The following is a 13,228-nucleotide window of genomic DNA, read 5'->3' as shown; positions in this document are numbered from 1 at the left end:
GGGTCTCCACTTAACCTCTACAGGTCTCGCTGTGGTGGGGGTCTCCACTAAACCACTATAGGTCTCGCTGTGGTGGGGGTCTCCACTAAACCTCTACAGGTCTCACTGTGGTGGGGGTCTCCACTAAACCACTACAGGTCTCGCTGTGGTGGGGGTCTCCACTAAGCCTTTACAGGTCTCACTGTGGTGGGGGTCTCCACTAAACCTTTACAAGTCTCGCTGTGGTGGGGGTCTCTCCACTAAACCACTACAGGTCTCGCTGTGGTGGGGGTCTCCACTAAACCATCACAGGTCTCACTGTGGTGGGGGTCTCCACTAAACCACTACAGGTCTCGCTGTGGTGGGGGTCTCTCCACTAAACCACTACAGGTCTCGCTGTGGTGGGGGTCTCCACTAAACCATCACAGGTCTCGCTGTGGTGGGGGTCTCCACTAAACCGTTACAGGTCTCGCTGTGGTGGGGGTCTCCACTGAACCCCTACCCCTCTGGCCGTCTCCTCACCGTGGTGAGTTTCTCCAGCAGGACGAAGCGGTCCTCCCAGCCCGCGGCCAGCTTCTCAAACTCCTCGTGGCGTTTGATGAGGCTCTCCACCTCGTCCACGTTGGCGCCCAGCTCGGCGGCGCGCACCAGCGGCTCCTGGCCCGCCAGCCACGACTCGGCAACGCACGCGTCCCGGCCGAACTGCAGCACCTCCAGCACTGAGGCACGCACGCACACACACACAAACACAGAGGCATACGCACACACACAGAGGCATACACACGCAGGCATACCCACACGTACGCACGCACGCACACACACACACACACAGTCACACACACAAACACAGGCACAGGCGCGCGCAGACACACACACACACACACACACACACACACACACACACACACACACACAAACACAGAGCACACAAGCAAAGAAAGAGACGATGTTAGACAGCATGCATCATGTGACATCCGATACACAGACAGGGGGATGAATACACACTGACAATTAACACACACACACACACAGAACTGTGTTCAGATGGAGTGAAACACATGACATCACTGACACACACAAACACGCACACACACACGAGGCTGAGTAGAAGACAGAGCGTACCGATCTGCAGGTGGTCCATCTTGTCCTGCCACTTCTTGTTGATCATCTCCCTCTTCTCCTGCAGCTGAGACAGCTTTTCTCGGATCTGTGGACATCGAGACATCGAGAGAAGCATGTGGTCAACGGCTTAAATCAAACAATATTTCTGTTCATTTCATTGCACAACCATTTATTATTGAGACCATCTCTTGCTTGAGCCAATAAGAAACCGGCAATCCACAATAGGTTAACCTACTTGTTCTTAAAACATACTAAACAGTGGTATTAAACGTCAACCAACCGGTGAGGTGTACAAAAGAGTGACTGCGTCACATACCTCGTCGGAGGCGTAGTGGTTGTTGTTGATGAGGGTGTGGCCCATCTCGTTGCAGGCGGTGAAGTTCTCCGCCCGGGTCTCAATCTCTGACTTGATGTCCTGGTGGTTGAGGATGACCAGCCCTGCCGACGACACGTCTCTGGAGGAGGGATCAGGCAGAGGAACCACCAATCAGCATCGAGGTTTAAACCAATCATGACAACTTTAGGCTACAGAGAGCGATTTTCTTTTAAAAAAACGACCGAAATACAAAGTGCAAAGCGAGCCGAAAAACACAACTAGAACTAAGAAGTAAAATAGTGTGTTTAAATAGCACAACCTTTTTCCCTTTGAAAAAGATTGAAAAAGGTTTTTTAATAAAAAAAACAAAAAGTAGAAGCATGATTTAGTCATTGCAAACCAACTCTCAAATGTAAACGTGAACCATTCAATAACCCACACGCTATGCTTTTTTTGATTGCCGCGTTAAAGCCATCCCCCCCAAAAAAAAGTCACAAAGCAACACATCTTTGAGGAGATGTCAGGGGTCATGTGACCGCCATGCGCCCTCACCTGGGGCTGTCGTGGGCGTCCATCTGCAGGTGCACCCCGTCCATCCAGAGCATGAGGTCGCGCACCATGTTGAAGAACCTGAACTTCTCCACCGTGTCCAGCAGGAGGTGCCGGCGCGCCTGGCCCGCCTCCTGCAGCCCCTCCCAGGCAGCCGTGACGGCGTGCTCGCTCTTCTGGATGTCCTCCGCCTTCTCCCCGGCGTACGCCTTCTGGAGCCGCGCCGCGTCGTCCTGCACCTGGTTCACCTGGGGGGGGGGGGGGGGACGAGACAAGGTCAAACGGTCGGTCCCCAAACCAGGCCTCATCTGTCTTCAGGACACCTGGAAACATTTTCGGAGGCAGGGGAGCGGTTCTATTTCAGGGAGGACACTGAAGAAAAAAAACATGGACACTGTTTCTTTTTTAAACCCCTCGAATGTATATAGAGCAGGGATGTAATTATTATCAGATCGTGATTCATATTTTAGCGCACTATTAATCTGCTTTGGAGAATGCCTGTTAACATTATTTGGCAATCGATAGTACTTTATCGATTTGGAAGAGAAATATCGGCAGTTATCCTAGAAGTCATCCAATCTGGGCCATATTCGTAGTACAGCCACGCCATTTTAAAGACTCTGAACTTAAGCAGTCTTCGTCAACTTTGGAGCACCACTCGTTCCCTCTGTTCCAGTGCATGCCTCCATCCTATGGAACATTTCCCACACGCGTCCGGGCGTGTTCCGATCTCCCCTTGTGATCCCCGTCCTCCTCTCCCCCGGGGGGACACCCTCCTGGCAGAACAGAAGCCCCCACCTGTCCGCTGAGCGCCTGGATGTCGTTCTCCAGCGCCGTGTGCTGGCGGTGCAGGTGCTGCACCGTGTTGAGGTCGCGGCCCAGCTCGGCGGGCAGCGCCTGCCTCTTCTCCTGCATGCGGCCCAGCACCTCGCCGGCGTCCTGGTGGAAGCGGTGCAGCTCGTAGGAGGCGGCCAGCATCTGGGTGCGCGTGTCGATGAGCTCCAGCAGGTCGGCCCAGGCCTCGTTCATGCCGTCCTTCCACTCGGCCACGCTGGCGTTCTCCGGGTGGCCCGACTCGATCAGCTCGTCCGCCTGGCCGTTGACGCTGTCCACGCGCTCCTGGCCGATGGTGCTGGTGTCCCGGGCAAACTCCCGGAACTTGTCCCGCAGCATCTGGGGGGAGGCGAGGGGGGAGAGGAGACAGAGGATGAAGGGGAAGGTCTTTGAGAGGGGCTGGGGAGACAATGGGCTTCGCTGGTGAGCGAACGGTGGAGGCCGATGGCTGTGGAAGTTACAAAGTTTAGTAATGTTACACTTTTGGGCATCTGCTTTCAATCTCTTCATTTTTAAACAGCCAACATTTGCCGGTGATGTCAGTGTTGTCTATGTGAACTTTTTTCATGATTTGCACCTCACAAATGACAGGTGAATCTGTTGGTAGGTGCAGATGAATGTAATGAATGAATGAATGGGGTGAAAAAGATGTCTGGGGTAGCAGATGCACAACAATGTAAGGAGTAGATCGCTGGATGTTCAGCCCTAAACATTAGGTCCAAACAGAGTAGTAAGAGTAAGAGTAGTAGAAGAGTAGATCTTGAGTGACCCCCGAAGGCACATTTTAGATCCCAAGATGGGGATCCAACCGATGAAACGATGAAGCGGACTCACGGTGACGTGCTCGTAGTCCTGGCCCAGCTCGTGGGAGCCGGCCACCACCTCCCTCTCGGCCACCCACTGCTCCAGGTCGTCCACCTCCCTCTTCAGCTGGGTGAGCCGCAGCCGGTCCCGCAGGCGGCCCTGCCGCTCCTCCGCCAGGTCCTTCAGGCCCGCGTACAGCTTGTCCACCTGGGCCTGCCGTAGCGTGATCCGCTCGCTGGGGAGTCACAGAGACCAGGCGTCGGGTGGGGACGGCGGATCAGGGGGATCGCAGAACCGAAGGGCGGACAGACAGGGGTTGAAAATTTAGAGATGCACAGGACTAAAGTTTACGAGTGAGGCGGAGGACAATACAGCATCCTAATTCGAGTAAGTAAAGAAAAAATGGCTGCCTGACATAGTTTCTGATCAAGCATCTGCACAGAGTGAAGAGTGGCAATATAAAAAGTAAATTGAAATGAGATCAGTAGCTGGTAGTCTCTTGAGGATGAGGGGTCGGGAGTGGGGAGGGGTTGACCTCTGACCTCTCGGGGTGCTCGCTGGTGACCATGAGGCGGCTGCTGTTGGCCAGCTGGTGGATGGTCTGGGCGTAGTCCTCCAGGGCCTGCTCCAGGGTCTGGTGCTTCTTCACCATCACCAGGGCACTCTGCTCGTCCTGGGGTGGGGGGTGAGAGGGTGGAGGAGGGGATGGAGGTGGGCGGAGGAAGAGGTCAGGTGTGGAAGAATTGGATTTACAGTCTTACAGTGTTCGTGTTTCTTTAAGTATCGTCACTCATCTTGTTTCATGAATGAATCATTTATCACGACCATGAAATTGACCTCCGACCGCAACTACTATACAGCCCATTGCAGTCCCGCCCCCACCCTGTCACCACGGCGACACGGCCCTCACCTTGGCCTTCTCCTCCGACATCATGTGCAGCTCCTGCTCGCCCATCCAGGCCTCGGCCTCGGCGGCGTCGGCGTAGAACTGCTGGGCGCGGTTGGCCTCGGCCAGGCGGTCGTGGCGCCGGTCCGTCTCGGCGATGAGCTGCGCCCACAGCTCCCTCATCTCCCCCAGGCGGCCCTCCAGGGCGGCCTGCCGCGCCCCGTCCACCTGGCTCTGGGCCTGGCTGCGCCGCTGGATGTCGTCGATGCGCGGCTGGTGGCCCTGGATCTCCTTCTGCAGCGTCTGGAGGGGGGGAAGGAGGCGGGCGAGGGGAGAAGGGATTCAGACAAAGAGCCCCGACCGAGGACTGAGTGCAGACACAGGAAGATACTCTTCAGAAGGCCGACATTTCCTTTTTATCCCTTTTTTCTATTATTTATTTACTGGTCTGATGTTAATTTTCTGACATACAGAATTTTGGGTTTTCATGAGCTGTAAGCCATAATCATTAAGATTAATACAAATGAAGGCTTGAAATATTTCACTGTTGGTGGAATGAAACTATATTATATATGAGTTTCACTTTTTAAATTGAATTATTGAAATGAATGAACTTAAAACAATATTCCTATTATTTGAGGTGCAACTGTATACAGAACATAATCTTTTGAGAGCAATGCCTCAGATGACGATATGAATGAGTTGTGGTACCTGGTTCTTCTTGATCAGCAGCTGCACGGTCGGCAGGTCTTTCCCGTGGTCCGTAGAGGTGGCCAGGGGCATCCTCTCCTTCATCCACAGCTGGAGAACCACAGCAGCACGTTCAGGTCACACACTCAGACTAACCATCTCAGCACATGGCTTCCGAGGGAAATGTTCTCAGTTCCACTAATCTTAAGTGACCCTTCACCCCCCTGTTTAATGCCAGCCCTCGCTGACGCCAGGCTTCATTAGAAGGCACAGTGCGTGTCATAACGGGGGCCGAGGACTGTTGCATTGGGCCTCTGATTACGAGTCATAGCACCGATTATGTCACCAAGTAGTACAAGTACCCTCTTCTAGAGACCTCAATCAAAACCAATCATATGCCAACGAATCCTCAAGTGTGTGCGTTATCTATTCATTTAAACTCAACGGGTGTTTTCAAGTGGGGGTCTTCTAGTGGTCTAATTCTAGTAGTGGTGGCAGTAAGCCAAATGTGGAAGTCTATGAGGATAAGATGATTACATTGATTTATTCATTATAAACTCCTGAATAATTCATTTTCAGGGATTCATAACGCATAAAACGATATAAAGATTTTTTTTTTTTTCTGACGTCGTCGATACATCAAAAGCAGTTCCCGCCGAGGTGTTCAGAAATAAGACTTCCCAACAAGAACCCCCCACACAGTGTCTAGGTTCACGCTCACGATCTCGTCCTCCAGGTCCCGGTTGAACTGGTGCGCCTCCTTGGAGGCCAGCAGCTGCTGCCTCCGGGCCTGCAGGGGCGCCTGCAGCTGGGAGTAGCTGTCGGTGAGCTGCCTCTGCTGGCCGTCCACCTCGGCCAGCCCGGCGTCCTCCTGGGTCAGGGCCTGGGCCTGGGACTGCAGCGCCTGCACCTCCTTCTCCCGCACGTCCATCTGGTGCTCCAGCATCTGCGGGGGGGAGGCGTCAGACATCACACAACCGTCTCAACGACACCGCTGGACTACAGAGAAACCGCCTCACCGCCGCGCGGCCGAGCGGAGACCAAGGGGAAGGCCTCCACCTCCTTACTGACGGGAAATTTGTTTTGCTGGAATCGTAGCAATGGGCCGGTTTTAAATCCTATTTTGTCGTTGATGAAAATCCCTCACCCATTCATGACACCATCGAAAAAGAGTGACAAGACTCTTCCTAAAAAGCGTTCAGTCAGGAGAAGGTGGGGTTAGGCATCCAACCCAGTGTCTTTAGACTGGGAGTCAAAGCCCCCTTTTATAGACGTTCATCGTCCTCTTCATCGACTCGACCACCCAGCCACCACGCGTCTCCCTGACACCCTAACCCTCGCCGCCCCTCACCTGGTGCTTCTTCAGCAGGATGTTGACGCTGGTCAGGTCCTTGCCGTAGTCGTCGCTCTGCAGCTTGCCCTCCAGGTTCTTCAGCCAGCCGTCCAGCGCCGAGCAGCTTTGGGTGAAGAGCTCGGCGCGGTTGGCGTCAAACAGGCACTGGGCCTTGGTCTTTGTGGTGGCCTCCAGCTCCTCCCACTGACCCTGCAGGTCCACCAGGGTCTGCTGCACCACCGGCTGCAGCTCCGGCTTCTCCTCCACCAGCGCCTGGCCCTCCTGGTGGAGGGGGGAGGGGGAGGGGGAGGGGGGAGGGGAGAGGGGAGAGGGGAGGAGAGGGGGAGAGAAAGAGAGGGAGGGGGAGAGGGAGAGGGAGAGAGGAGAGGGGGAGGAGAGGGGGAGAAGAGGGCGAGAGAAGTGGGGGAGAGCAGTGGGAGAGAGGAGCATAGAAGAGGGAGGAAGAGAGGAGGTTAGATGACCCGCCCATTCAGATCGTCACTTCCTGTTATACTACACAATGGACAGTAGAAGATTGTTGGTCCCTGCAACATTTGCTAATTGAAAATAGATACTATGGTAATAAAAAAAAACCTGTAAAAATAATGATGCTTTTAATATTAGCGTTTTTAGTCTCGCCTACACAACAGGAAGCATATAAAGTCAACCATAGAAACGTGTTCAAAAGTAGGCTTTGCGGCTGGACTTTTGATAACCTGAATGTACTTCAGGCAAGTATCAATAGTCAAATCATAACATGTCTTGCCTCATCTAATCAAGTCATATCAGTTCCCTAACTTCCCCTCTGGGATTATTGAAGTAAACCTCGTCTCATCTCATGTATTCTACATAGTACAGCATATGATATAACCTCATATCACGTCATAACCCGACATCACGTCAGGGCTCCCACCTTGTCGATCTTGTCGAGCCAGTCCTTGTTGGAGGCCAGCTCGGCCATGAAGGCCTGGTGCTTCTGCCACTTGCTGTGCAGGTTGCGGGCCTCGTCGTACGACATGTCCTGGGCCGTCAGCATCTTCTCGTTGATCCACAGCTTCAGCTGTGGCCGGCACACACCATGCATGTCATTTATCAGGGTTCATATCTCAACAAAATCTCACATCGAGACCGCTGTGAACATTAAGACCCCTACATCTAGGGGTCTTCAAGCATCTTGTGGTTCAAGCATCTTGCTCTTGTGTATTTAAAAACGTGCTATAAGCAGCCCATTATGACCGCGTGTTTTGGCTGAATGCTATCGATGTTGTACCTCTTGTCCGTCTTGCAGGAAGTGCTGGAGTTCTCGGTTGTCCTTCAGCTTAGCCAGCAGCTCGTTGGCCGCCTGCTTGTTCTTCTGTTGTCTGGGGGGGGAGAAGAAACGCTGTTCAAACAACTGTTCCATCATCACCTCAAGGAGACATCAACTTCCAACCAACACCCAAGGTCCGGTGCCTCCTCTGGGGAACACACCAGCTGATCCAGTGTGTTTTATGTCAGAACATGTATAAATTAAGTTCATTCTGGGACAGGTACAGCACCTATACTAACACCACTAACCCTAGTCTTGACACATCCCTTACCCTTATGGTGACATTAATTATATACATCAAACATAAAAATATAATGCCTGTATTCATTTTCAGATGCACATTTTATTTCTCATATTTCTCATAGCATTTATCTTCAACATATAGTATGGTTTTCTTGAATATAATATTTCTTCTATGATCTTAAGTTGAGCCATTGAACCAGACACAGGGATCAATGAGGTGATCCGAGTGCGATCGGCCTCCCACCTCTCCTGGATGGAGTCGGCCTTCTCCTGGATCTTGTCGGCGGTGGCGTTGCCGTCGGTGATGAGGCGGTGGCCCGACTCCACCACGCCGCTGATCTTCTCCTCGCTGGCCTCCATGGTGGTCAGGAAGTCCTCGTGCTTCTTGATGGCGTCCTCCGCCCCCTGCAGGCTGCTGGGCATCTCCGTGTGGGACAGCACGTACTCCTACACACACACACACACACACACACACACACACACACACACACACACACACACACACACACACACACACACACACACACACACACACACACAGAAATGGTGATGTTAGTTATTGTCTATAATATGCATTATTAATACACACCCCTCCCCTACACATGGGAGAGAATAGTGATACTTATATGAATTATTAGAGAATTTAGATAGTTATACATAATCCTACACACAGATAATATTCATATGAATTATAAGATATGAAGTACTCATACTATTCTCCACAGTAATAGCAATCATTCTTATCCAATTTGAAATCTGGTATAATAAATAATAATTCTATATTGGTATTACGATAGCGATATTAATGGCTTCCTGAATTAGCAAAAAAAAAGTCTCACTGTTCCATCATCTTGTTGCAGTGGGTATTAGTGGGGTAAAAAAACATCCTCTGACTACAGCAGGGTCTGCTGAGTATCCCGGTGTAATCATCATCACATGACAACATAATAACTCAATGACGGCAGGTTCTACCAGTAGCATGCGGCGGGGCTCCTGCTCGCTCTCATGCTGTGAGTGGGCTGATTCTGACAGGGCTAACAGATCTAGGTCTGTGACCTACTTGCCGCGACTTGCTCTGGTTTCCTGACTAATATCGGCGTGCTGAGCAGGAAATGGAGTTAGGGAGATGCCAGGGGTAATTAGCGAGAGGGATATGATTGTAAGATATCGTGGAGGGGGAGGCACAGCATGTCCGCGGGGGAGGGAGGGAGCTAATTGGTTTTTCCTTATCAAGTGTCTGACAGTCGACAGGGAGGCTGTTCAAAGCAAATGTTGAAGTTCAAAAGATGTGGTTGACAACCAGGCCGGGGTTTCTCTGCGGAATGTTCTCGACTTGTGATACACGTGTAACTCTGAAAACTGTCAATTGAAAATGATTCTGATGACACACCGCTACACAGAGGGGAGATCAAATCCTGGCGGGGAGATCAAAACCCCAGGACGGACAGACGAACACTCTCTCAGGGCAAATCTTAATAACGCCGGCCGTTTGGGTGGGCGGTTATATCATCCTTAAGGCATGGGGAGTGAGGATTACCCTGGAGTACAGCTTTCAGTTTTCAAATTCTGCGTATACTTTCTCCAAGCACTCCGGCAAGCTTTAAGTTCAGCGCCTCAATGTTCGCCCCATGGATCACAAGCTACACTCTGTAAACCGTAAAACCTTGGGTTCCCAAAGGAGCATTCCCGTTCCCCCGGGGCTCCCCCGGGGCTCCCCCGGGGGGGTCGTGTGTACCGGGTTCTTACCTGGCTGTTGAGGAAGGCCTCGGCCTGCTTGGCGTCCCTCAGGAACGTCTGGAAGTCGAAGGCCTGGGCCAGGAGGCTCTGGCGGTTCTCCCACATGCGTCTCAGCTCGTGCCAGCCCGTGTCCAGCGCCTGCAGCCTCTGGGCCAGGAACATGTACTGGGCGTCCGTCTGTCCGCGGGTCACCTCCTCGCCCACGTCGCGCATCTTCTCGTAGTCCTCCTTGTAGTTGTCCACCTCGTTCTTGATGCTCTCGTGCTGCGCCAGCAGGCTCTCCGACTCGACCAGCGAGGTGGGGATGTCCTCCGAGGCCACCGCCGTCTGCGTGCGCGACAGCCAGGACTGGAAGTCGTCCAGGTCGCGCAGGAAGCCCTGCAGCTTGCTGGCCTCGCCCAGGGACTCCTCGCGCAGCTTCATGGTGGCGTTCAGCTCCTCCCACACCTCCTGGATGCCCGCCAGGCGCGCCTGGATCTCCTCCGCCTGGTCCGGGTGCTCCTCCGCCAGCTTCTCCGCCTCCGTCCGCAGGTCGTTCAGCTTGCCCTGGGAGGAGGTGGACGAACGCATTGGGTTAGGAATGACATGCTCATTGTTCATGCACCTCAATAAGGTGGTTCCCAAATGCCTAAAGCTATCCCTCTCCAGAGCCTCTATCTCCATATCCATCTCCCCACACCTAAAGCTATCTCTCTCCATACCTGTAGAGCCTCTATCGCTATCTCTCTCTCCCCACATGTATAAATGTAGTATATACACCTAAAGGTCTCTCTCTCTATGTATGTAGTATATACACCTAAAGGTCTCTCTCTCTATATATGTAGTATATACACCTAAAGGTCTCTCTCTCTATATATGTAGTATATACACCTAAAGGTCTCTCTCTCTATATATGTAGTATATACACCTAAAGTTCTCTCTCCCCGTACCTGAATGGCCTCAAGGTCTCTCTCTCTCTATGTAGTATATACACCTAGAGGTCTCTCTACCCGTACCTGAATGGCCTCCAGGTCTCGCTCCATGCCGGTGAGCTTGCGTTGCAGGGCCATCACCCCGGCCAGGTCGTTGCCCAGGCTCTGGGTGGACTCGATCACCTTGGTCTTCTCCTTCATCCAGCTCTGGATCTCGTTGCACTCCAGGTGGTAGTTCTGGATGTTGAGGGCCGACTCCAGCGCCAGCTTCTTCTGGTCCGCCAGCTGCTGGAACTCCTTCCACCTGGAGGAGAGAGAGAGGGACACGGGTTCAAGGGCGAGTTGTTTCTGCCCATGTCCTCACCATGCCGGCTAGGTTTTCTGTCCGTACTAGCGTTTTTAGATTTCAAAGCGAAAAGAGCACGTTCCCCCCCCAGCATTTCAGTTAAAAAGTTTTTCTGCCTAGACTAGCATTTTTTTCAGCAATGTTTTTAAAACGATGTATGCGTAACATAGTTTCACTTCATGCCTTCCCTTACGGGCGTGTCAAGACTGCGTGTGTCTGGATAACGTCCCAATCAAACGTGGACTTTTTCCAAACCCTCAGTTTTGATGATTTACTAGACCTGCTTTCTCGTATTCAGCCACTAGGGGGAGCGTCTATGAAAATGTACGGTTTTTGGATGAAAAACAGACTATGTTGTGTGGGCATGAAAGGCCAGAACTTTATCCGCGGAAGAGTGTCTCATGGTCTAAATGAGACTACCCACAGAGATCTAATGGGGGCAGAGGCATGGTGTTTTCAGCTATCGAAACTACTGAGTAACACAGGGTCATTCCCGGGGAGTCCGGACCTGTCGTTGAGCTGTTCTTGGGTCCTGTTGATCTGCTCCTTGTCCCGGTTCTCTGAGCCCAGCAGCTGCTGGTTCACCTGGTTCACGTCGGTCACCCGCAGACCCAGGTTGTTCATCTCTGGCTCCAGCGTCTCAAACCTGCAGTCAGGAACACAGCGTGAGAGGCAGGACTGAAGGCGGTCTCCCTTATTCACACACAGGGAAATACCTCAAGGTCTACTTATACTACATTTATTAAAGTTGTTTTTCATCAGATTCTATGTACATATATATTTATTGTTGAGATTCAATCCCAGATGTATTACATTTTAATCTATTTCAGAGAAAAACAAATACTTCTGCTAAAAATATAACACCCAATAGAATTGTAAAAACCCAGAATGGGATATATTTGTTTATTTATTCATGACTATTTATTTCCGCATTCACTTCCTTTGTAGGACAGCGTCCTACCCATCTACTGAAACCCAAACCAAAGTCTCTGTCTCTCCCTCTGCCCCTCTCCCCTCTCTCCCACATGCCTCTCCTCCCTTCCTCCATCCCCTTCTGCCCCTCTCTCCCTCTCACCCTCCCCTGCCCCCTACCTCTCCGTCTCACCCCCTCTCCCTCCCCCACCTCCCCGGGCTCACCTCTGCTGCACCACCTCCAGGTCCTCCAGCTTGGTGGGGATGGCCATGCTGTGGAGCCACTGCTCCTTCTCCTCCACCCACTGCAGGCAGGCTCCCGACTCGCTGAACATGCGGTAGAGCGCCAGCGCCCCCTCCAGGGCCTGCCGCCGCGCCGCCGACAGCGACTCCAGCTCCGCGAAGCGCCGCTCGATGCTGGGCACGCGGCCGTCCACCTGGAGGGGGGGACGGGGCAGGAGGGGAGGGGTCGGACATCAGCTTATGAGTCAAGGGATCAGGGGTCTAAACTTTGTTACTTTAGGCGCTCTAAAAAGGACATCCTGGGTTTATTTAGTGCAAATGACATTTGACCTTTGGCACTTTAGGACTTTGGAAATGTCAATAGAGTTATGGTCATTAGTGATAGAATGGGCTGCAGATTTGGCCGTGCATTTTCTTTCAATGGCCAGATGCCAGATTCTCTCTGTTTTGGGTTCCTCGACAGGTTTTGTAATGTCATGTTTAAAGGGGTGACATATGCTCAAATGAGCTGTGGAGTCAGATGACAACTCAGATTAACATTGCATGCGTCTTACCAGACTTTATATTAACTGACCTTTGTTCGATTTAATTGATTTTTTGACATTTGCCGTGACATTTAGATATTTATTTCAGCATTATGGTAAAATTAAAGATTGATAAAAACAAGTTCAATGTTTCGGGCTCCATTACATTTGAATGAAACGACCCTGAAGCCCACCGTGAACCCCGACAGGAGTCCTCGTACCTGGGGGTCGTGGGCGTAGGCCTCGGGCAGCGCCAGCACCTGCTCCTGGAGGGAGTCGATGACGGGCCGGTGGCTCTGGATCTCCTCCTCCACCTCGCGCTGCTTGCGGGCCAGCGTCTGGGTGGAGAACTCGTCGTGGCCCACCTCCTGGCTGGACACCTGCCGCAGGGTGTCCCCCAGCCACGCCTCCATGTCGCTGGCGTCCGTCTGGAACTGCTGCAGCGCCACCGCCTCCTTCAGGCTCTGCTCCCTCAGCAGGGAGGTCTGTG

General features: G+C 52.3%; 1 protein-coding gene across 4 annotated transcripts in view; it reads right to left on the bottom strand.

Annotated features, from left to right (window-relative positions):
• Positions 1–13,228, bottom strand: part of sptbn2 (spectrin, beta, non-erythrocytic 2) — a 71,725-nt gene that overhangs the window by 7,802 nt on the left and 50,695 nt on the right. For all 4 annotated transcript variants that reach the window (XM_030362049.1, XM_030362051.1, XM_030362047.1 and 1 more), the window contains 19 exons: positions 12,960–13,223; positions 12,197–12,408; positions 11,568–11,705; positions 10,798–11,017; positions 9,812–10,348; positions 8,310–8,512; positions 7,784–7,874; positions 7,427–7,573; positions 6,532–6,795; positions 5,902–6,126; positions 5,202–5,291; positions 4,515–4,793; positions 4,147–4,277; positions 3,635–3,839; positions 2,765–3,139; positions 1,970–2,214; positions 1,418–1,556; positions 1,102–1,186; positions 502–698 (listed from right to left, as the gene is read on the bottom strand). In XM_030362049.1, the coding sequence (XP_030217909.1) occupies positions 502–698; positions 1,102–1,186; positions 1,418–1,556; positions 1,970–2,214; positions 2,765–3,139; positions 3,635–3,839; positions 4,147–4,277; positions 4,515–4,793; positions 5,202–5,291; positions 5,902–6,126; positions 6,532–6,795; positions 7,427–7,573; positions 7,784–7,874; positions 8,310–8,512; positions 9,812–10,348; positions 10,798–11,017; positions 11,568–11,705; positions 12,197–12,408; positions 12,960–13,223 (4,047 nt within the window). The remainder of the gene's footprint in view (positions 1–501; positions 699–1,101; positions 1,187–1,417; positions 1,557–1,969; positions 2,215–2,764; positions 3,140–3,634; positions 3,840–4,146; positions 4,278–4,514; positions 4,794–5,201; positions 5,292–5,901; positions 6,127–6,531; positions 6,796–7,426; positions 7,574–7,783; positions 7,875–8,309; positions 8,513–9,811; positions 10,349–10,797; positions 11,018–11,567; positions 11,706–12,196; positions 12,409–12,959; positions 13,224–13,228) is intronic.

Source organism: Gadus morhua, chromosome 7 (assembly GCF_902167405.1).
Source record: "Gadus morhua chromosome 7, gadMor3.0, whole genome shotgun sequence".
Classification (NCBI taxonomy): domain Eukaryota; kingdom Metazoa; phylum Chordata; class Actinopteri; order Gadiformes; family Gadidae; genus Gadus; species Gadus morhua.
The sequence above is the reverse complement of the archived record's forward strand: the minus strand, read 5'-3'. Positions and strand labels throughout refer to the sequence as shown.